Source organism: Cryptotermes secundus, unplaced genomic scaffold, assembly GCF_002891405.2.
Source record: "Cryptotermes secundus unplaced genomic scaffold, Csec_1.0 scaffold236, whole genome shotgun sequence".
Classification (NCBI taxonomy): Eukaryota; Metazoa; Arthropoda; class Insecta; order Blattodea; family Kalotermitidae; genus Cryptotermes; species Cryptotermes secundus.
In genome coordinates, this window is record NW_019738958.1 from 445564 (window position 1) to 470931 (window position 25368).

The 25368-nt window shown below is 40.0% G+C and overlaps 1 protein-coding gene across 1 annotated transcript in view; it reads left to right on the top strand.

The window, feature by feature from the left end:
* Window positions 1-25368, top strand: part of LOC111871401 (scavenger receptor class B member 1) — a 69914-nt gene that overhangs the window by 20433 nt on the left and 24113 nt on the right. Inside the window, exon 2 of the mRNA XM_023864489.2 lies at window positions 13920-14115. Coding sequence (XP_023720257.1) covers window positions 14016-14115 — 100 coding nt within the window. The 5' untranslated portion in view covers window positions 13920-14015. The remainder of the gene's footprint in view (window positions 1-13919; window positions 14116-25368) is intronic.

Below are 25368 nucleotides of genomic sequence, written 5' to 3' on the forward strand. Positions count from 1 at the left end.
CTTTCAGAACATGTACTGTAATAGTGGCTTCTAACTGTATTTATGTAAATGTAAATCCTACTTTACCAGACCCGGGATCGGACAAGGGCTGCCGCGGTGGGAAGCCAGCGACTAACCGCCTGAGCTATTGCGCGGCCACAGTTTGCAGTAACGTCAAGGCTAACTGGCAAGAGGAGTAGTCCAGCATGAACTCATACAGCCCGAGCAGCTCAGGAGAGAATTCAAGAACTACAGTGTGAACTTCTTGAACATTCGCCTCACAGCCCGGAATTGGCCTCTACTGACCTCCATCAGTTTGTTTCGCCAGAAACCCACCTTGGTAGCAAACGTTTCTCTGATGACGAAGAGGTTAAAATGAAGGCGCAGAAGTGGCTGAGAAAAGAGTCAAAAGAGTTCTATGAAGAAAGCAGTCTTCTGGGATGTGGCGCCGTGTAGATGTGGTGTTAACTAACGTTTCGGAGGAACGTATCGTCTCCATCTTCAGCGAGGAGGCGATACGTTCCTCCGAAACGTCTGTTAACACCACATCTACACGGCGCCACATCCCAGAAGACTGATTTCATCATAGTCTTCTTCTTCTTCTATGGCGCAACAGCCCGATGTCGGGCCTTGGCCTCCCTTATCAAGCCCCTCCATTTCTCTATATCCTGCGCTGCTCTCTTCCAGGTCCTTACGCCCATTAACTGCTTTGCATCTTCTTCCACCGCATCAATCCATCTAGTTCTTGGTTTCCTAGCATGTCTCCTACCACCTATTGTACTGTATAATATTTTCTTTGGGATACGCTCCTTAGCCATTCTCTGTACATGCCCAGCCCATTGCAATCTTTTAAGCTTTATTGTCACTGAGATCTCTGGCTCCTTATATAATTTGTATGACTCTTTATTATATCTTATTCTCCATATCCCATTCTCTTTTATTGGTCCATAAATTCGTCTTAGGATTTTCCTCTCGAATGAACTGATGACTGATTCCTCTTTCTTGTTTAGCCTCCAACCCTCACATCCATAATATAGCACCGGTCTTATCATTGCTTTATATATTTTTGTGAAAACTCAAAAAGTTACAAAAGAATTCTATGCTGCGAGTTTCGACACACTTGTAAAGTGATGGGACAAATGTATCATTGTTGGTGCGGGAAATATAGAGAAATAATTCTTTCTACAATTTCGAATATTACATGTTTTACGTTTTATATCCATTTGTGACCTATTTAGTAACTCTTCCTCATGCGTTCGTAATTAAAATATCATACGCCTAACTTCAATGGTTCATTAGTTGTAGCCATAAAAATATGAACTGACGAGTTTTCATCGCATATCCGCCATTGTGATAATTTAGTGCCTACAAAACTACGATCTCCATAAATGTTTAATATTTTTCAACAGTCTATTACCACACATCGTTTACTCACTCACTCATGGAGCTGAGCCCTTCTTTAGGAGCCGCCAATTCTGCAGCTACTCAAGAATTTTTCTGCATTTTATGGAACCCGAAGGTTCATTACCGTGTTAACGAAGGCCCCCCAATTGTTCCTATCCTGAGCCAGATAAATATAATCCACACCATCCCATCCTATATCTCTAAGATCAAGTTTAATGTTTTCCGCCCACCTACGCCTTGTTCTTCCCAATGATCTCTTTTCTTCTGGCTTTCCCACCAAAACCCTATGTGTACTCCTTTTCTCCCTGTTCGTGCTACATGTCCTTCCCAACTCATCCACCTTCATTTCATCATTCTAATTATATGTGGAGAAGAGTACAAGTTATGAAGCTCCTCATTATGCAGCTTTCTCCAACCTCCTGTCACTTCATCTCTCTTCGGTCCAGATATTCTCCTCAACACCCTGTTCTCAAACACCCTCAGTCTATGTTCCTCCCTTAATGTCAGAGACTAAGTTTCACACCCATACAGAACCACAGGCAAAATTATAGTTTTGTATATTCTAATTTTTATGTTTTTAGACAGCAGACGAGAAGACAAAAGGTTCTGGACTGAATTGTAACAAGCATTACCCGAGTTCAGTCTCCTCTTATCTTCCTCCTCAATCAGGTTATCGTCGACCACACAACATTCATGACACTAAAAGGAGTGACTTTGGAATCCACTTAATTTGTTCTGGATTTCGCCAAGTTTTTTAGTGAGTGTAGGAAACTGGAAAGTAAGGTGTTCGAGTGGCCTCATGCCACATACACTCAACAACAGTTTCATGTAAGTTGGGCAAACTGGTTAAAAGTCGAAAAAGGGAGACGCGCATAAAAATATGATTATCTCAATAGGCTATACTTTTGCCTAAAGACGGTACTTATGCTAGAAATTAATGATAAATTCCTGTTAATATCAGTTTACCATAAGTTTTATTTATTTAATGGAAAATATATCAAAACATTTTAAATTGCTCTTTCATAGTAAGATACATGTACATAAAAGAAATTAAAAGGAACTCTGAATTTTTAAGAACCATTATATTACATAAATCAAATATATATTCATCAGAAATAACACAATTTGCATGTTATTTTTTCATAAAATTATGTCAATCAAGGCTACTCGTTCTCAGGAATCAAATGTTGATTGTTACGCAATCTCATGAAGAGAGAACGGCCTCTATAATTCTTAAAATTACTGATTTTCGGAAATTGTCTACCATCCTGTTTTTATATAAATATGTATTTCGGAGACTGGACTCTGTCCCCTTCCTTAGGTCTTTTATTAATTGTATTGTATTAATTACATTAATATACTATCATCAGAGACTTTTAGATCTCCTGAATTCCTCTTGACGAAAAATATGAAGAACTCGTTAAAGCGTACTTCCTTGTTACACAGAATTTTCAGTGCTACAAACCTTGTGCAATTAATCTCATATTCGGGTAAATGTAAAATGAAATTTTGTCTCCCATCAGTGAAATATAATTAAAAATTCTCATCGGGTGAGTAGATTTTCATACTTCTGAAAATTTGCATTGTTTACTATTTAAAGTGAACATTGTACATTACATATAGTTGTTGTTATTAGTAGTATTAGTGGAAGAACGTAAGAACATACTCTGTCTGCATCAAATTTCTCACAGAATTTCTTCCTCTAATGAGTAGCAATCCTAGCAATAGGGATCCGTTGCAAATCATAGCAAGACACAAGTTATTTTTATTGAAAATTTTTATGGTTTTCCTCATTTCCTCCAGTCAAATTCCAGAACAATATGTCAATTATACCATGTCTTCATTCGTCATCTTTTCCTATTCATTTTTCAATCATCATCCTAACATACGCTGATCGGCCAAAAACGTCGCTAAACAAACCATAAAATAAACAAGTTAAAATTTTCAGTCAAAACCAAAAAGTTTCTTTTCGTCACGTTCGTAATGATTCGTTTATAAAAGCATTACACAAGTAGCGCTTTAATATATATTTATTAAGCCCGTACCAAATTTCACATACTCATCACTAATAGCGTAGTCGGTAAGCGACTGGCTACGGGCTGGACGACTGAGGGGTCTGAATTCGAGTCTCAGTAGGGTCAAGAATTCTCTTTTCTCCACGTCGTGCAGACCGACTCTGGGGTCCACCGAGCCTCCTATCCAATGTGTACTGGGGCCTATTTCCTTCAGGGTAAATCCGCCGTGGCGTGAAGCTGACCACTCACCTCCAGCTAGCGCTGAGATCAAGAAAATATGGATCTATACGACCACTCCTCCATACGCCTTCATGGCGTAGTTCTTAGTTAGCAAAACACAGGGACAGCTTTACTTGTGTCATCACCGTCGTGAATTAATCATTGCTAACAAACACAAAGCTAATATGGAATTCATACACCCGACATATTACGATAATTTTACACTATAAAATTATCGTAATAAGAGTTTGATATTTCTCGAAGATTTGTTACCATGTGCCATTTCAACAATTTGTATGAAGTCTAAGTGTTTGCCAGTGTATTTCCCACCTCGCAAATATATGTCTCAGCAATGATGTTATTGTCGTTTGAATGAATTTGTAAAAAGTGTGGTTCTGGTGACGTCCAGTGACATAACATTTACGTAACATTTCATGAATATTGGCCAGTTTTTTCGTAAGTTTGTAGAGGACACACATAAAACAAATCATGATCTCATAAGCTTACCCTCTTCCCTTCTGAACCGAGAAATAAAATAATTTTACATAGGTACATTGTTGAAAATAACGCCCGTAATTTAATTTTTAGTTGTTGAAGAGTTAGATGTCAAATAACAACCTAATTATCTAAAAACAAATAATTAACACTACTGTAATATATTTTGTTCAATGGCTCTTTCAACCTAATCAGGTCCCAGGCCTTTTATTCAGTTCAATAATCATTTTTCACAGAGGGTAGAACTGCTTGGACGGGGGATCAGCCCGTCGCAAGGCCGCTACATAAACACAGGGTAACATAAACACAAAATAAACAAATACACACACCAAACATCCATGCCTTGAGTGGGATTCGAACCCGCGATCCAAGAATCCGAGCGAGAGAAGAGAGTTAACGCCTTAAATCGCGCGGCTGCTGTGACCGGCGACACTGCTGCAATACACCCTTCATTAATCATATGATATTCAGCTGATAAAGTAATTTCCTAATGTCACGGAACCCATTATCGCTGAAGTCACTAAAACCAAGCTTATCTCCTTAACCTGTCTCTGCCTGCTTCTTGTTTAAGGATCGGTTACTAATGTCGCTGCATATTAAGTATGCCATCCTTAGGCGTTACAAAAGATTAAATGAAGTTGAATATATTATGAACTAGAAGACAGCACTTTCAGAAAAGAAGAAAAGTATTTCTTTAGAAACAGAAAGATATTCTAAATATTGTCACGTGCACGGGGTTTGCGCGACAAGTAGTGCACTTGACTAAACGTCTATGTATCCACAGTCCGTCAGTAATGCAACAATTGTTTAATCACCATTTAACACTTAATACGACATGTTTCGGCCATAGATGGACATCTTCAGGTGTTTAAATGCATTCAAACTGTTACACTGTTCTAGGTGTGCGCTAAACCTCGCGTTGCAGTCCAATTAAAATAAAGTAAATCATTAAAATCCAACGCGCCGTACAACGTATAATCCGGGCCGCTTCGGTGGAAATTTGGCGACTAATCACCTGACAGATGTCACGGCCAACACGTAGGTCATTGTGGATCATCTATGGATTCCAACGTGAATGATCAGCTCCTGGATATATTGTGCCATTATAATTGAGAGAGAGGCGTTACTAGGTTACTAGTAAACAACTCATCAGCGTAACAAACACTACAAGCGCAACAGAGTAACGGTGTTTCCTGTGACGTCCGCGCGAATAGAAATCACCCAACAATAGGACTGTTGGAAGCAGGGTTTTCTGTGCCGTTCGTGTTGAAGCTATATGACGGGGACCAGGTGATGCTACTGACTGGTCGACTGACCATCGGTCATAACATGACTTTGACTCTGACAGTTTTGAGACGTCAGTTAGAGGAGTGGGCGGTTCGTGTGAGATGGCCGCCAGCCTGCGAGGACGTGAATCCCGGGGACAGAGGGACGTCCACTCTTGTAATATGTTACCAAGCAGCGAAATGAAGACCGTGACTGAGAGCACTGCTCTTTTTTTCTTATATAGATCCGTGAAGTGTGGTTACGAGTTATTTAAGAGTCCAATAAATCCAACTACAAGACCAAGGCCCGACTCTAATCATTCGATCACGTGACAATATATTTTGTCGTCAAATACAGAAAATATAACTACATTGGGACAGTGTATCGATCATTTATAGACTGCAGGAATATCTATTACCTTCACAAGACAAAGGTGTTTTACAGAATTCTCATTGAATTCGGTACACCCTCGAAATTGTTAGTCTCATTACATGGTTTTAAATGAAAAGTTATCCATTTCTGCATACTTGTGTGATGCAATTTATATAGTGACACGACACCTGAAATCCGGAATAGAGGAGCCAGAGTAGACGTTCGTTGATAGAAACGACTCAGTAAACAGGATCTCACTGAAATGGATACGCACTTAACAATAGAAGAATTATAGTTTCTATGTAACAGCGAGGTAAACACGCTTCTATAACAATAGATAAATTGTTAGGAAACGGTCTTTTTTATGGGGGTTGACCCGAGGGTCTATAACTAGGATCTCGGTTAGGTGAGAGGAGAACTGAGGGGGTCTCCGGAGATAACAGTCGGAGATGATGGAGTAGGGAAGATATATTGTGTCATGCAGTAGTGTGTGAAGTGTAGTAACAAGTTGTATTAAGCGGCCTCCGTAGTCTAGAGGTAACGTTCCCACCTCATGACTCGTAGTACGCGGGTTCAAATACACGGCGGAGGTCGTCGAATTTTTAAGGGCGGAAAAATTCAGGGAACAAGTCCTCCGGGAGGGACTTTAAGCCGTGGATCCCGTGTCGTAGCTTTACGGCACGTAAAAGAACCTCATGTCTCCAAAGGAGGCCACTGAGCAAAATTACGGACGTTTCCCGCCCAACAGTAGTCTCTAATACCTCTGGTAGGTGGGGGAAGCATTATAGATACCACTCAGCTAGTAGAGGCCGATCTCGCTGGCTGGGCGGGACTGATGGGAAGCACCAGTACCGGTAGGATATAGAGACTGGAAGAATATCGTAGAGGGAAGCACAATGGACCAAGACAGGTCTAAGTGCATGGGGAAACCCACCCTCTCCAATAACTAACTAACTAACTAACTAACTAACAAGTTGTATTACTGTGCAATAAATCCGAAAATCAATAAAAAACCCTTCTACAAGTAACGCATACCCCCAAACACTTGACACTGTTCAAAACTACCCCTCCAGTAGATATTTTTTGTCTCTTCTAATTCACTTAAATCTAGGAAACCCCATTAGGCAAACGAAAGTCAAGGAGAAAGTTAAGACATTAGGTCATACCGTCTTCTGATTTACTGTGATATGAATTTATTAGGCGCTAATATAAACATAACAAAAAAGGACATACGAACCGATATACGATGGTAGGAGGGTTGATCTGAGAGCAGATGTTGATCAAACTAAGTGTTCAAATTTCTTTACACGAATGCATTGGACAAATTAATTAAAGCATATACATGTATATAACTAACTAGGAATGCATATAGAATATTGGTGGGAAAGCCAGAAGGAAAGAGACCACTAGGAAGACCAAGGCATAGGTGGGTGGGCAATATTAAAATGGATCTTAGAGAGATAGGTTGGGATGGTATGGATTGGACTGATCTGGCTTAGGATAGAGACCAGTGGAGGGCTCTTATGAACAAGATAATGAACCTTCTGGTTCCATAAAATGCTGGGAACTCCTTGTGTATCTGCAGAATTGGCGGGATCTCAAGAAGGGCTCAGCTCCATGAGTAAGTAAAGTACATATAGTATGACTAACATTTGAACAAGAAATGTAAATGTTAAAATATATATATATATATGTGTCAATAACATGTCATATTTATATGTATGAAGAAGTGAAGATCAATGACCTTGTTTTCCAGGATATGAAACCGTGCATTTTGGTAAGCAAGTAATGACGATTCAGGGAAAAGCAGTGCCTGCATCTTTCTACCTTAAAGATGGAGGCAGCACGGACCTCCGAATCGTTAGTAACTATGTCTACCAAGGTACATGGTGTCACATTCTATAAGACAGCGTTCTGTAATTGCACCGTTCTGAGAAGTGAAAAACTTCAAAGAAACCATCAGATGGATTTCGGAATGCTTGTTGCCATTCGATTAGGAATACTGTTTTTCCTGTTCTGTCCGAAGGCGCAAATAAGCATATGTAACAACACTATAATTTTGTCATTCGCTTTATATAGCTAACTGGATTCATACACGTATCTCAGGATAGTAGGATAGGAACCAGTGGCGGACGGTTTGAACGGAATAACGTGAGTTATTATGATTTTCATTTCATGCATCCTTTCGTGTTACAATATACAACCTCTTTATTACAACCGTCACAACACAACAAATATCAAGATCAGAGCCTAATTTCGGTTCTGCTACATGTTTCGGCTATCAGTAGCCATCATCAGCCAAATACACGGTTAACATATATACACCACTGAACTGTAGTACTATTAAAATTGGATAGAATATTATTAATTATATAAAATACTTGACGTAAAAATACAATAAATTTGTCGTTGGTTTTGTAATTTCGTTGCGTTCCCACGGACAAATTGTAATATTCTATATTTTCTGTATATATAAAATATATATTGGAGGCTCGTGATGTAGATGTAGTAATATTAATGCTAATCTGAAAATGATATGAAAGTAATAGTATTAAATTTTGTTATAATTAATTATTGATTTTGGTATTGAAGATATAGTGTATATTACTTACTATATATAATTTTGTACAAGTGGCGAATTTCTTGACTAGCTGAAAAAATTATTAGATTCTCGAAAATAATTCTGATCCATGGAGTTAAAAAGTTAATATTGTGACAAGTCTGCTAAAAGCCAGAATCGTCAAACCAGCAGTGATAGCTGCTGTTAAGGAACGCCTCCATAAATACGTCCATTGCAAGACAATGACTCAATAGCCGGAACGTGAAGGCCGCAACAGACACGCAAGTAACAATAGAAGAGCTGTTGGAAGTGGTGTGTTCTGTGCTGTCCTTGCCGAATTTATATAACTGGGAAAATATACTAACGAAATCAAGCTTACGACCGTTCAAGTGACTAAGCTGCCGTTGTAGAATAAGATACGTACTTTGCTTTGCAAAGTCTGTACCGACAGAGAATTTGTGTATAGTGGGAAAGGGTGATTTTTTCAATAACTTTCTGTATGTGCGATACGTACACTTGACGAAAGGCCAAGCATATTCATAAGAGAATAAGAGACAACCCTGTCTTCTCGTCAGAGAAGATGTTGCATGGGGACTATTACCGCAAGGGTTCAGCTGAGAAAAGTCTTCGGTCGTGAGTCTCAAGGGACTTGACGCCAGGACGAACTGATAGGCGATAAATCGATAATCGTAAATTAAAATTGACTTTGACTTTAGAGAGAGCCTAGAGTCTAGAGTCTGGAGAAGAGTTGAGAATCTGCAGGCAGTCAGTTGAGGTTTGCAGTTGTGAGACGTGAGAAGCTACGAAGAAACTGAGGTCGGGGACAGTTCGGGAACGCAGAGGAAGAACATCTATAGTTGGAAGCCGCTGCCAAGCACAGCAGTGAACCGTGACTGATAACACTAGTCTCTTCGTGATAATGATGTATGGTCACATGTCGTTTAATAATTCAACAAATCCGATTACAAATCCAGACCTCGTCTGTAGTCACTACATCGCGCGAAACGTAATCTTTCATCCTAAGAGACGAACGAAGGTTCATGTTGTTTGAAATTAGGGTGAGAGTATTTGGACCTGAGAGGACGGAAGTAACACGAGGCTGGAGAAAATTACTCACAGATAAACTTTATAACGACGCGGTCTATTCTTCGCCCAATATACCTGTTACTGTACTGTGAAAATGCAGTAAGATTAGATAAAATATGTATGTAGCCACCTGGTTTAGAAAAAAGTGCAGCATTTTATTGTGAAAACCGAAAGAGAAAATACAATATGATGGAAGATTAATAGTAGTATTGAAGTATTTAGGAAGCCAGAAGATCGAGGGTTCGAGTCCCGATGTGGTGGATCTTTTTTCAGTTGACCTAATCGTTCCAGCCGCATTATGGTTCTGGAGTCGACTCAGCCTCTAACAGAAATGAGTACCAGGAATGTTTCTGGGGGGGGGGGGGAAAGGGCGGCCGGCGCGTATATAAGGCTCACAACCTTACCGCCATCTGTGAGCCGATTGTCCAGAGAAGATGTAGGAGCCTCCATGTCTCAGAACCCTATGGGCCTTCACGCCTGTTACAGGGATAGCTTTACCTTACTTTACCTAACCTAACCTTACCTTACCTTACCTTTAAATATTTACGACTTGAGGTGTCCACAGCTTTGGATATACAAAGAGTGCTATCTTCTGGGTTTAAAGGTCGTGTAGCCCGTTAATAATCAACTGATGGTTCGGAGCAAAAGGTCGCCCCAAAGTTAGGGTCGAGAAATAAGCCAAGCAAGAGAATTCGCTTGCTCTCTGCTTCACTCTGGTTCTTATTTGGCTTATTCTTCCATCCTGAAGATGAAGGTGACATGTTCCTCTCAAATGTTGGTTGACTTTCAACGGACTGCACTGTGTTATATTCCATATGATTTAATTCTTCAGTATTAAAGCAGATATTAAAGAAATAGGATATGAATGATTTGACAGAAATCCTGTCTCAGGCTTCAGTGCCTGCGTCTTTTGACCATGATAGTTGAATACGGTTTCTGTAAAAAAGAAAAGACGGTCAATCTCAAGATTGGCCAAGAATTCTAATAAAAAAGTAAGTTCTTTTCATGTTAGGTCGCGCCAAAACTCAAGCGGTTAGTCCCTGGCTTCCCACCGCGGCGGCCGGGGTTCAATCCCGGGTCTGGTCAAGTAGGATTTGTGGTGGACAAAGTGGCGTTGTGGTAGGTATTTTCCGAGTACTTCGGTTTTCCCTGACAATCTTCATTCCAACAAATTCTCCATCATCATAATCACCCTAGGCAGGCTACAATAGGCCAATCAGTAGCCGCCGTGCCGAGTGGACCCAACTGGACTCCAACCCCCACTAGGCAAATTAAAAAAACATTCTTTTAAGGTTACTGCACAATAAGACAAGCGGGATTCTCAAGTTAATTCCCAGTGCCGTACAAATAACAGTTGCATAGCCTAAGTGGCACTGATAAGAGTTTTATCTCTGACTGAACTGATTCTATGTTTCACAAAAATCATCTTCATTTATCAGTGATCTGAGACATTCCTTAAGGGTCACCTGTCAGCCGGTTATAAAGATTTTGGGGGTTTAACTGAGACCTGGTACTTGACAAAGTGTCAGAGGAAGAACTTCATAAGAATTAAAAATTTTATTCCATCACATATTATTAATATTTATTATAAAACTATTACTTGGGTAAATGTTCTGCTAGAAACTGTATTGGTGTTTAAGGTAATATTTCCTAGATAATTATCTAAAATTTTCATAGCAATGAGATTTCAGATTGCGTTGTTTAACATTTTGTTAGACGTACACTGTAGTTTGGTTAATTTTTACAATAGAGTTTATTTGTTTATTTATTTAACGACTCAGTTAGTAGTTCAGAATGTACCGCGTGAAATGGTAGGTTAATTACTGAATAATAAATTTGGAAGGAGGCCGGTCACAGTAGCCGAGCGGTCTAAGGCATGCACTGTCTTCGATCGCTTGGAAACCGGGATCGTGGGTTCGAATCCAACTGAGAGTATGGATGTTTAGTTTATGTGTGTGCGTTTTTCTGTGTTTGTGTACAGGTGGAGGCCTTGCGACGAGCCGATCACCCGCCCAAGGAGTCCTACCGTATGTGTAAGATCTAGAAAAACCAAAGTGAACGGAGAAGTTCATGGAGGTAGGCCTAGGCCTACTGGGGCTGTAGTGCCAAGGAAAAAATTGGGAAGGTGTCTGACGAAGCAAAGGTACTCTCCCAATGTTCGCCTTAAGGGGCTGAAGAATCCAACGGGAAACCGTAGCAAGTATTGCCGACTCCCCACCCAAATTTCTAACCGGGTATCTCCCTAATAAAAGTCAAAATCGTTAAGGTTTCGGCCAGCTTGCTCGCTCCCAAGATTTTTTGCTTGTATTGTGTTCGCTATGTTTATCAGAGGCGAAATAATTTTCTATATGAGTTAAAAATACACGTTCTTGTGAAAATAAACCTTCTAATCTTCACTGTTTGCATCTTGTTGTCTATCATGATTGATGTTATTTGACCGTCAACTCAGTAATAAACAAGAATAAACCAACTGAACTGGTCACATTGGTTTTATTTAAAGGTTGCTATATGCCTTCTCCAGTATGTTGGATTATCTTCAGGCGGTCTCATAAAATACGTTTCTAGTTACTGAACTGATCTACGGATCCATAATAGTGCGACTCATCACAATCGCATAATACGTGCAGCGGTCAGGAAGTTGTAAAGATGTTTCTACTTTTAAAATTTTTCAGAATTTAAAAATTTAAAATTATTTAAAATCCTCTTGTCGTTGAATGTAAAATTCTACGTTGTTTATTTGTTTTTGTCGCTCTGTGTAGGTTGCCTTTGACCGGAGCTCGCTGTTATAGGTGTACTACCTGGAAGTAAATTACCAAGTGTATTACTCCTTAAGTTTTGTTTATATACCTCATGGTATAGGTAGAGTAGTTACAGTTGTAGAAACTATTCGCGATAATGCTATTACTTTTCAGTTTGTTGATTATATGTTTATTTTACAGTGCTATATTACTGCTGAAATTCAGTGGCGTCTTAACTTGAAACATCTCCATTACTGTGTAAGATTTGAGGCTTTCACGGCAGTGACTATGAAGAAAGCAGTCTTCTGGGATTTGGCACCGTGTTTATGTGGTGTTAACCGACGTTTCGGAGGAACTTATCGCCTCCATCTTCAGGGTGGAAGGAAAAATATAATAAATCCGCAATCNATTAATCTTGGAATGGCAAGCCATGCAGAGTAAATAAGTTTACTGTAAATAATTCAATAATCCCATAACATATACTAACATCCTCATGAACCATAAAGCAAGTTCCTTTTACTCTTGAGCCTCTGAAGATGGCATCGAAGGATGGAAAAATGTAAGACCATATAAATAAATGGATTATTTACGTACACTAATCTTATTTACGTTGGATGGCTTAAGACCAAGATTAAGCTGAAGATCAAATAGCTTCTATAAGACATATGAATATTAGAAATTTCGAATTTGGAAGAAGATTGGAAGGAGAACTAATAACTTACATCATGGTACTGTGTTGGCGGCCTTCTGGAGAAACAGCGGTTAAACCACCGAAAACACATTAGTGTGATCAGTGTGAGCACGGAATTTGGCAGCATATCTTCCCAGTTCTACTCAGACACTTCCGTATCGTGCTAATCCAGACAATAAGAAGAGACATCACACAATAGTGCTGAGGGTTGGACACAGGCTCTTCTATAAATATCCATTTACTTCAGTCAGTTTGTGTGTAATGGGAAAACAAACTTAACAGACTAAAACAGACTATGACTGTGTCTCATTTCAAATGTTAATAATGCAGATTAAAGCAGATCACATCTAAACGTGACATTCGTATATTTGATTTGTTCACTGTGTGTATTAAAATTCTCTTTGTCTTCCAAATTATCTTTAATCAGCATCACTTTTTCAAATGTCCTGTATGTTATACGCTAGACAGGACATACGGCGTTACTGTATAAATAAAGACAGTAAACAGCACTGTTTGGATATTTTATTATTATTATAGAAATGCAGAGTTTAGCAGTAATGGAGTTCAAATATTACACTATGCTTTGAACTTAACTTATAACCGAAGCTCTAATGCTGAATAAAGTTGTAATGCTTTCATCGTGTACGTTTCGAAACTTGACAGGGATACGGACTATCAGTACTGCTGTGTGTCATGATTTTACGCAGTTCCTCCTGCCCATTGCCCGAAAAGAACTTTAAATTATGTCGCTGTCCTTTCCTTTCACATCCTTTCCCATTCCTCATTCAGTATCATCCAATCATTTGACTCTTATAGCCTGAGTTACCGAGATTCTCGCTAAATTAACTGCAATCAAAATTTTAAAAACAAATTCACAAAAGCCTGAAGCCCTTTTCAAACTCAAATTAGCATCCCTCTGTCTTCACATGAGTATTCAAGGGTTTAGAATACTACCCCAGTGAACATGCGAAAGGAATGGACTAAATGCCTTTATCCCCTCTTATTGAATCCAAATAGTGACCTTGTATGACCTCTTTCTGACAATCTTAACGAGTTTAGAGTCTAACCCGACAGCTTCTCTGTGATTGGTGCAGTACCAAGACCACGAGTGTAGTGATCCCAAGGCCGCTATCTGCAAGTACCTTCTGCACGGCGAAGTCCTCAGTCAGTGTACAAGCTTCACGCACACCATGAGGTCCTTCAGTAAAATGTTCTGCTGGCAACGCGCCGCTCGCTGTGAAAACAAGAAGCAAACGATCGTACGTCGCCGTGAACTGGTCTTCAACAAGGGTGAGTACTGCGCGCAGCGTTCCGAATGCCTAAACCTAAAGTGATCTTTGTATCCACGTTTTCTGTGGTGGAAATATGTCTCATGCAGTCAACACGTGTCACATGAATGAATGTTTTAAATCCATTATACGCACGTTTATGTGTTATCCTTAAGGATGTCAATTTATATCCATAAAGAGATAAATGATACCGGAGAACGTTTTCGACATTGATAACGGTAACTTACATACTTACTAATAGCTCAAGCTGTTAGTCGTTGGCTTCCCACCGCTGCGGCACGGGTTCGATCCCGGGTATGGTCAAGTAGGATTTGTGGTGGACAAAGCGGCGCTGGTGCAGGTTTTCTCCAAGTATTTCGGTTTCCCTTGCCAATCTTCATTCCACCAATTGCTCCACAATCACCCTCACCTATCATCTGGGGCTGGTACAATAGGCGAGAAGTGGCCGCAAGGGACTTAGTCCCACCCCACTAGCAATAAAAAAATACTCATGGAGCTGAGCCCTTCTTGAGGAACATCCAATTCAGCATCTACTCAAGAATTTACCAGCATTTTATGGAACCCGAAGGTTCAGTACGGTATTCACAAGAGCTCTCCAATGGTCCCTACCCTGAGCCAGATCAATCCAATCCATATCATCCCATCCTATCTCTTTAGATACATTTTAATATTGTGCACCACCTACGCCTTATTCTTCCCAGTGGTGTCTTTCCTTCTGGCGATAAGGGTAAACCCTTTTAAAATCTTGAAAAGATTAAAATATTTTGTAACAATAGTAAAAACCTACATCTTTATTCATGAAGGTATAAAGAATACGTTAAATCCAGTTATTGTCATTCAGTTCAGAATCGCAAATATTCGAATGTCTGCTAGAAATATATAAAATTGAAATAGACAAAACTATAATTTTACCTGTCTTTTAGTATGGGTGTGAAAATTGTCGTCTTACATTGAAGAAAGAATATATATTCAGGTGTTTTTTTACAATGTGCCGAGGACCATATTTGTGCCTAAATGATAGGATGTAGCAGGAGACTTTGGAAAAATAATTTTTGTTTTGCACCAGACATGATCAAATTAAGAGGACGTTGTGGGCTGGCTGTCTGTCAAGCATGGGAAAGACTAGAATTTCATCCATAGTTTTCTTAAGAGAAGCCGGAGGAAGATATTTTTTAAGACACTCAGATATGGCTGGAAGCATAATATTAAATGCATTTTAAGGAATTATACTAAGAAATTCAATCTAGGTTCATTTGAATCAGTATATATTTCAGCACCGGTATATTGTGAATATGGTGATTAAATCACCTTGTTCTAGAGAAGGAGGGAGGACGTGGTAGCATAGTTAATTAAGCCATTATGCTAAAAGCTGCAAAGTCGCGGTTTCGAGTCCAGATGAGATGAATTTTTAAATTAACCTAATCTTTCCAGCCTCACAATGGCCCCGAGGCCGACTAAGCCTTTAACTGAAATGAGTACCAGGAATGTTCCTGAAGGATAAAGGGAGGCCGGCGGGTAAGGTTGACAACCTTTCCGCCATCTGTGAGCCTATTATCTATATAATGTGGGACTCTCAATGTCTCACAACCCTATGGGACTCCATGGCCTCTTAGGGGATAGCTTTACTTTTACCTAGAAAAAGCGTAGAATTTTTGAGCAACTGAGCAACCACTTGTTTCTCAAGGTATATTAGTACTTTGAATCTGTATTTATAGTTACTTATCTGTAGATAAAGATTCAGTGTATCGATACATACAGCATAATTTCTTTTGACAATATAAACTTAACAGTTTGGAAATACTATATAATTGAAAGTTATTCCACTGCAGAAAATTTGCGCAGAATATTTAGCAGGTTAATGGTGAATAATGAAATATTCGAATAACTATTACTGCTGTGTAATGCAAATGTAAACAATATATATTGTTTAAGATTTAATTGTATTATTCAAATAATTAAAAAAAATAATTAACATGATACTTCCCGCAGTACGTACGACATTTATTAACACAAATAAAGACAATGTACTAGTACATATATCAAAATTTGATTTAACTGCTTAAGCCTGCTTGAAGAATTTGTAGAGCCCCAGTTTGAGAAGACTATTCCTTGTCGATATAAATTTTCAGATATCTGTATGTACTCTCTGTACACTGACAGGAGAACCACAGACTTCTGCAGACGCACAATTCCGTCATTCAAAATATATACCTCTAAAGGCGCGTCCATATTATTCATGCTCGTGCTCGTGCTAGCCAGGCTTGTGCTTGTCGGGATACTCGCCTGGCTTTTACTTGTACTTTTACTTCGTCCACACTACTTCAGTTGCTCGCCAGGCTTCGGCGCGTGAGGATCCGTATATTTACTCGTAGTGTATATAGGATGTAGTCGTATTTTAATTTATTGGCTATAGTTTTTAAATTAAAAATTTAAAATTTGCTTGCCACGTGACTTGTCATATCGTCCACATTACTCGCGAGCATAGCGAGTCACACGGACCCCAGCACGAGCACGAGTAATGTGGACGCGCCTTTAGATTGCAGAAGGCCAAACCTCAGTTGCAGTATGTGCGTCAGTGAAGGGGGGGAAACTACTGTAGTTTGTACTTACATAATTTGTGCTACTTATGCCACAGTCATTTTTGGAAATGACTACGTTTGAAACTTATTCGCTCTAAGAATATTGTTAACAAGTATGGCTAACAGATAATGGCTGACATATTCCGCAGAATTTCTGTGTATAGAAGGACTAACTGCTATTCGAGCTGCATCAGTTTCGAATTTTGACCGGGACACCATCTCTGATTGTGGCCTCCTGCCCATCCTGCGTGAGTCAGTGAAATGCCGTTTCATTGTAATGCTTCACCGTTCACATTATGTAAACATTTTCGTATTTCATTCCATGCTAAACGAAATAGTAGTTGCCATAGCTCAGACGGTTAGCCGTCTTCTTCCACAGCTGAGGGCAGGGTTCGATCCCAGGTTAGATTATTTGCAGTCCATGCTGAACGTAGTGGCACTGTGCTGAATAATTTGAAGGCTTGTGTTTCTTCTGCGAATTATTATTCACCCCACTGCTCCGCCGGGATAGCGCAGGCGATATAGCCATTAAGGGCGAGACGACCGAGGACTCAGAGTTCGAGTCCCAGTATTGTCAAGAATTTTCTCTTCTCCACGTCGTCCAGACCGGTTCTGGGGTCCAGCCAGCCTCCTATCCAATGGGTACAGAGAGCTCTTCCTCCAGAGATAAAGTGGCCTGAGCGTGAAGCTAACCACTCATCCTCAACTAGTGGTTAGGTTAAGAAATACTGATCTATACATCCACTGACCATACACCTTCATGGAGAAGTGCTTAATTAGTTAAGCATAAGGAATGCTCCGTAATCATTAAGAACTCCCTAATCGATAACATATAGCTTGATGTTGTGAGCGTCGTTAAATAGCAAAAATAGTGCAAACTGGAGTGGATAGGATGCGTTAAATTATGAGCTCCTTTACCAGCTGACTAATCTATTTTTGTTTCTACTTACGGAATATTCTTGCGAGAAGTGTTGATACAATTAAAGGTAGAAAAGGGAAACAGGTACAGGCTTCGAACTGGACAATGTAATACTAGAATGAAAGTCATTAGAATTATGTTGTAGGTGGTTCTTATTCGGACATCATTAACTGATCCAAACTAAAATACACAATTTTTTGACCTCATCGGAAAGTGGGAGGCGATTGCATTAAGGAACTTTGTAATTACACTCAACTATTCTTTCATTTCAGAATCACTAACGATTCTTGTTATACTTGTGAAGTCATTTCATTCATGAAGTTACGCAGTTCTGACTGATTATAGTACTTTTGAATGTCATGTTTATGAACGTTGAAGAGGAAGGAAACTAGTAGGAAATAGATGAAAGTGAACACAGAAGATATTCAGGGCTTGCCTGGAGTGACCGAGGCAGGTAATGAGAAAACTAACGAGTTAGCTAAGGCTGGGGCCACACGAGCGCACGAAGTACGTACGTTGCAACGAACGTACTTTATGACGGACGTTGCTAAGGACACTACACAGTTGCAGAATGCGGTGCGTAGTTTTCTGTCGGCAATTGAGCCAGAAGAAAGCATAGCATTCGCCTCTATTGTTTATTTCTACAACGGACGTCGCGACGTTCGTTACAACGAACGCATTTTGTGCGCTCGTGTGGCCCCAGCCTAAAGTGTTATGCTTCTGACTTCTATTCGGGAGGTAACAGTTTCGAACTCCGGCGGGAATACCAATTATTCTGACTCTTGGTTCTCGACAGTCTCTCCAGGCAGTTGCCGAGAGTATACGTGTACATTAAATTAGATGTCGTCCAGACCTGCTCTGGGCACACCAAGCATCCTATCCAAGGGATACCGGTGGTCCTTTCCCAGTGTTTAAAGCGGCCGGCCCGTGAAGCTGACCACTCACCTGGAACTAGTGCCGAGTTCAAGAAAATATGGGTCTATACAGCCGCTCACAAATACGACTTCAGTGCTTAGTGCTTAATTAGTTAAGCACAGGATCGACTGTACGATTTTTTCTTCCCCTTGGTACTACAGCCCTAGCGGGCCTAGGCCTACCTCCATGAACTTCTCCGTTCGGTTTTTCTAAATCTTACACATTCGGCAGGACTCCTTTGGCGGGTGATCAGCTCGTCGCAAGGCCTCTACCTGTACACAAACACAGAAAAACACACACAAACTAAACATTCATGCCCTGAGTGGGATTCGAGCCCACGATCCCGGTTTCCAAGCGAGCGAAGGAAGTATATTCTTAGCCCGCTCGGCTACCGTGACCGGCCGACTGTACGATTACTTCAATATAATTTCTGCCAGGGCTGCTTACAAGTCGAAAGAAATAAACTATTGTAAAAACGATTTTAAAATTCTCGTGTGTTGTATTTGCTATCAAGCAGTCTGTGTTATGTTGTGTTGGAGAATTTCGTTAGATATGCATGCATGCATGCATGTAATACAGTACTTTCGTTTCCTGTCAACATAACTGTAGCTAAACATATTGTTCTTAAATTACATAGATGAAGACCAACATAGTACATGATTACTCTGTCGTCATTATGATCATCATCATCATCATCATCATCATCATCGTCTTGCTCTTAATCATAAGTAACGTGAGAATCTAAGATCTGTCTGCACAGTGGAGAGTTCAGGTGCGTTCTCTTAATCTTGTTTAAATATATTGACATTCCTAAGACATGCAGAATGTACACTGGCCAAGGTTCTAATTTAAGACCGCTCCATGGCTCAAGCGGTTAGTCGCTGGTTCCCACCGCGGCGGCCCGGTTTCGATCCCAGGTCTGGTCAAGTGGGATTTGTGGTGGACAAAGTGGCACTGGGCGGGTTTTCTCCGAGTACTTCGGTTTCCCCTGCCAATCTTTATTCCACCAATTGCTACACAATCACCCTTGACTATCATGTGAGGCTGGTAAAATAGGCCAGAGGTGGCCTCAGTACAAGGGACTTAGTCCCATCCCACTAGCAATAAAAAAGAGGGTTTAATTTTAATCCTCAGTGTTTTTAGCCTACTATATGCTACTTTATTATTACCTAGTTTACTCTTTCACATTGAAGATGGAAGCTATAAGCTCTACCGAAACGTGGGTGAACTTCCCCCAGGCTACACGACGTTACATCCCAGAACAGAAAGCTTGAAGTAGTCCCAGTGTGAGAATCTCAGATTCAGCGTAAACATTGCTTTCGTAAATTCTTGAAAGCAAAGATCAGGTAGAGGTTCTTGATTTATTTCAAAGTGCAATATTTGTTATGATAACATACAACACGACGCGGGAAGGTCACCATCATCTGCCCTTCAGTATACACATGACCTAATAGAGGCCGTAAGTAAAAACCTGGCACCTAGTAATCAAGGCTAGCTTACGTAAGTCGCCTTAACATGTAAAGTAAGTAAGTAAAGTAAAGGTATCCCTGTAACAGACCGTGGAGGCCCATAGGGTTGTGAGATGTTGAGGTTCCCTCATTTTCTAGACAATCGGCTCATAGATGGCGGTAAGGTTGTTAGCCTTACGCGCCGGCCTCCCTTTACTCCCAATAGCATTCCAAGAATATTCCTGGTGCTCATTTCTGTTAGAGGCTGAGTCGACCCCAGGGCCATAGTGCGGCCTGAAGAATTAGGTAAACTGAAAAATCCAATAACATCGGGATTCGATTCCGCGACCTTCCGGCTTGTAGCATAGTGCCTCAACCAACTACAGCTGATCAAAACTATGAACTCTTAAATATAATGCTGTATTTCTTGTGTTTTCTAAGTCGCTGCCGCAACGTCATTTTTTTCAATATGCAGCTATCCAATGGCAAAACTCCCAAGTTGTAGAAAGCGTTACAGATTCTAATGTAATGGACAATTTAAGGAACACATTTTTGAGGTACGTTACATGATTTTCGTATTATTATGTGATAAGTTGCGCGTCATGAAGAAAAGTGAAGTAGTGAGCTTATATTCAGTTTCCATTTTTTTTTTTTTTTTTTNTTTTTTTTTTTTACATTTGTGGTGGTTCTGGTGGCTAAAGAAGAACTGTGGTAATTCTCTAACTATTTTTGACACTTGTAGAGTTACAGTCAGACGCTGTCCATTATCTGGAGTATGCTTGATAAAACAACGACGTTAGTGGTGGTTGTTCTACTCCCGTCTTCAGGTCACTGGTTCTTATTGCAACATCAGTCTTTAACATTATTTATTTCAAGACTGCTGTAGCCATTGGTTTGGTTTCTTATCTCGGATTAGAAATTTGATACCCTGGCCATCAGTTCACACTTCACGAGACTGTTGAATAAAATAAGAAATTACAAAATCTCTCGTTCCGGTCTAGAAAAACGACATTAAAGGCCGTGGACATTCGTTATGCTGGCCACGCGAGACCCTCTGCCCGTTAAATTTGGCAATAACTTCGCAGACAATTGGCGGTCGCTCGGTCGGTATAGTTCACTTGCGGACTAAAACCACGGAGTTTTTTAATCTTTCATTGTAAGCACAAGCGCTCACTTGAGGAGAAAAATAAAATAACATTTTAAAACGTTGCTTATAAACTATTCCTAAACATTATAAATTTTCCAATACTATACCGATGTTATAATGATAATTATGATGATGAGGATGATGATGATGATGACGATGAAGAAGTTGCAAGGGTTCAGTCACAGAATCTCTGGTGTTGCAAAGAGTAATAAAATATCACGGACGAACAATAAATTATTCCTGCACGGAGGGTGATTCGAAATCCATACACTTTGAGAAGTAGCTATTCAAACGGAGCCCTGGTTATGATGTATGTCTCAAAGCTGGAGAAGGTACAGAGGTGAAATCTATCGTAATTGTGATAATCACCAGTGTGAATAAGGAGTGAACCTTGTTGCATGGAATCGCTAGACGGAAGGGATCAAGGTCAGGGACACTTGGTTATTGCACTGCGCGCACAAGTCGACTTGCATGCCTCATTGTAGGTCTAGGACTATATTTTGTAATTCTGCACTTGCATAAGTAGGCTGATAAGAGAATGGGGGCCGACACTTTCTCGTCTGAAGGACAGTTTCCATGGATACATTTATATGTGTAAACACATACATGTATTACGACTGGCAAACTGACACTCCTTCTGACGGATACTCCTCCTGCCTGAAACGGATGAAAATGTCGGAACAATGTTATATTTGAGCATCCTGTTACACTACGGGCAGTGTAGCAGCCACGTAAGAATACACACCTGATGATGGCCATTTAGGGCCGAAACATGTAGTGTGGAGGAGGGAAAGAAGAAAGAACTACAATTAAATTGTTGCACTTAAGACGGTGTTTGTCTCATATATATGTCGGAACAAGTTGACAAAATTTCGTAAATTTCCTGCATAATGGAATACGAAGGTTAAACGTAGCTATTGATTTATTTGTAAGTTATGTACGGATCACTCGGTATACTATAAGATAATATAAGACAATACAGTCGCCAATGCAGCTTGATATATTATTGATCGAATAGCCACTTAGGTCATACTTTCGTGTAAATTCGGCTATATGTTTCGGCCACACAGTGCCATCATCAGATATATATATATATAAAGAATTATTTAAATATTTATACTGTATCGTATTGTTGTATATCCGAAAAGTTTATTATTTAAACAGAATTGCTTCCTACTAAAATAATTTAGTATTGTCAAGTATCTTGGTTTCTGTAATTAATACGAGTAATAAGGGATTCTGGATTGGAAAATTGGATTTATTGGCATTTCTATTACAATTACAATTAGTGACACCAGCTCACAGTCAGCGACTGTCTAAGACTGGCTCCACTCCTTACTGGACCACTGTGGCTGACTTGGTTCTGATTTACGAATCGGTCACTTCTCCTGCTGTCGTTGTCCTCTGGTTAACATTCCACAATTGAACACTCAACTCAAATCAACTTCTGAACTGAACTACAGAACTGCCTTTCGAATGACAGTTCACTTACAAATGAATGCGTCAAATTCAGAGTTAAAGTCTTCAAGTTCCTTGAGTCTCACGACCAGAGATCTTTTTTTTTTTACAACTGAGCCCTTACGGTAATAGTCCCTATATAACATCCTCTCTGACGAGAAGGTGGGTTTGTCTCTAATGAATATGCTTGGCCTTTCGTCAAGCGTACGTATCGCACATATAGCGTGTTATTGAAAATTCTTCCTTTTGCACTATATATATATATATATATATATATACATATACAACCTCTCATGTAGTTTGAGATGAGTCTGTGAAAACTGAGTCACATCTATATTTAATTCTCGCAGCTGTTTATTGAGCTCACAGCGCTGTTTCCAGATGCCATTTATATTAAATGTTATGGTTCTGAGCGCCCTATGAATTTTACCGGCCAGTTTATTGCACTAAGTACCATTACTGTAATGATCATTATTCTGTTTTCTTCTGATGCAACTTTACTGAGATCTCTCATGGTCAGTCACACTACAGTAGCTACTTTTCACTTGTAATTGTCAGACGAACTGCTAGCCAACATTGACAGACATGTTTTCTGAATTTCCCGTTGTCACAGATGCTACTGAACGGGATGCTGCACGCTTTTCCCATCTGTGATGTCCGTGATTGCTGTTGTTGAGTATCTTGACACAGTGCAGCTATGTAGGACTACTCTGCTGAGGTGAACTTAGAGAAGAACACGAATAAATGCGTCAGAGTCAGAGTCAGAATTACTTTACGACTGGAGGTTTAGCGCAAATCAGTTCCTCTTGACGGCAAGCCCCTTGAGACACACGACCATTATATTTTTCCAACTGAACAATTGCGGTTGTAGTCCTTACATAACATCCTCTCTAACGAGAGGATGGGTCTGTCATTTACAATTACTGCTGGCGCTCGTCAGATCAGTCATTCTCACGTCCGAGTCCCTCGGGACTTATGACTACGTTTACTGTCTCAGTTTCCGCACTCCCCGAACCTGGATTGTCAGGTTCCAGTATTTATATCCGTCAGAATAAGGTGGCCCGGCTATACCCTAAGATACTGGCTTCCTTTTCATCGCCTTCTACGACTCTCAGTCTTACGGTGTTGGTATCCGACCCCTCCTCCACACAGGTGATTGAATGAATGTGTTCTTACTTGTCCCCTTTTTAAAACTTCTGGGAGGACCGAATATAAGTCACTACCTCCAGCAGTTCCTCTGTTATTGTGTGCTTATTCATTGCTACGGGAAGATGTCTAGCGACCCGTTACTCAACAATGGAACGTGTTTACAGAGCTCGTGCTTAGCAATGGTCATATGCGTCACAATATATAAAAATGTTTTCTATATTAAATAATTTATGTCGCCGTTGTGTTTAAATGAATAAATGGACTAAGTGTTTATTAGACAAATGACATGAAATGACGCGAGCTCATTATTATTTTCGGCGAATCGGAAGATCCCAGGGTGGAAACGTCATGATCTGCAGGCTGAAGGGCCCGAGGAGAATTATCAGATACCCTAACATCACCGGTACACTTGTGCATACAAATCCGAGCAGAGGATTGAATGAAAATGTTAGAGACTTTACAACTGAGGTAAACTTCCAAATTAACAAACTAAACGCAAAAGTATATAATTGAAGAAAGCAGTCTTCTGGGATTTGGCACCGTGTATATGTGGTGTTAACCGACGTTTCGGAGGAACGTATCGCCTCCATCTTCAGGGTAGAAGAAAAAATATAAGAAATCTGCAAAGCGAAGAGACCGTGAGAACCGGTAAAGCAGTGCTTCTACCCTGAAGATGGAGGCGATACGTTCCTCCGAAACGTCGGTTAACACCACATATACACGGTGCCAAATCCCAGAAGACTGCTTTCTTCATAGTCACCGCAGTGAAAGCCTCAGATCTTACAAGTATATCATTGGTTGCGGTCCTGAGGAAAAACTTCACTTAATTTTCACATCTAGAAAACGCAGCCACAAAAATACATTGTGACTGTTTCGGGTCAAAGTGGCCACTTTCCATGATCATTTTATGGCCAAAATGGTAAATGTGATTTCTTCAGAAACTGACATTACTTCGGATATTCAAGAAACAAACTGCCTTTAATGAACCAAAGGCTAATTTCCGTGTTAATAAGGCCGTTTTTTGACCCTGTCATGAAACAGATGTTTCCACACCACATCCCCCAATTTTATTTAACTAAGACCCATTACCTGTTTCCAAATACCTACTTTAATTCCCCAAATATTGTTTCATTTTTAGATTTTACGACAAAAGTGTTTTAGGCCTGTGGGTCCTATGTAACCCACCTCATCCCCTTTGGTTTCATCACTCTAATAATAGTTGGCCAGGAGTGAGAATTATGAATCTCTTCTTTCTGCAACTTTCTCAGAAATTTCGACGATACTATGGCAGTAATAATAACAGTTTTCGAACTGATGAGAGACTCAAATAAACGCTTCGGATCTGAAAGCAAACGTCTTTCTCTTTCCGACATGTTCATGTAATTGTTAAATTAACGAGGAGAATAACTGTAGTTAAACACGAGGAATTGCCTTGAAATTCATGAGATGTTAACCTTAGAGTCAATATTTTATTGTTAATGAGCTTTAAGATCACGCTACGTTATATAACAGCAGACATTTTCGGCGTTTTCATGTTTGCAAATATACGAAATTTTGTAAACTTGAGTTATATAATGTCTTAGGTAGATACTATAGGGCCCTGACGATGGTGTATAATACACAGAGATACTGGGCTTTC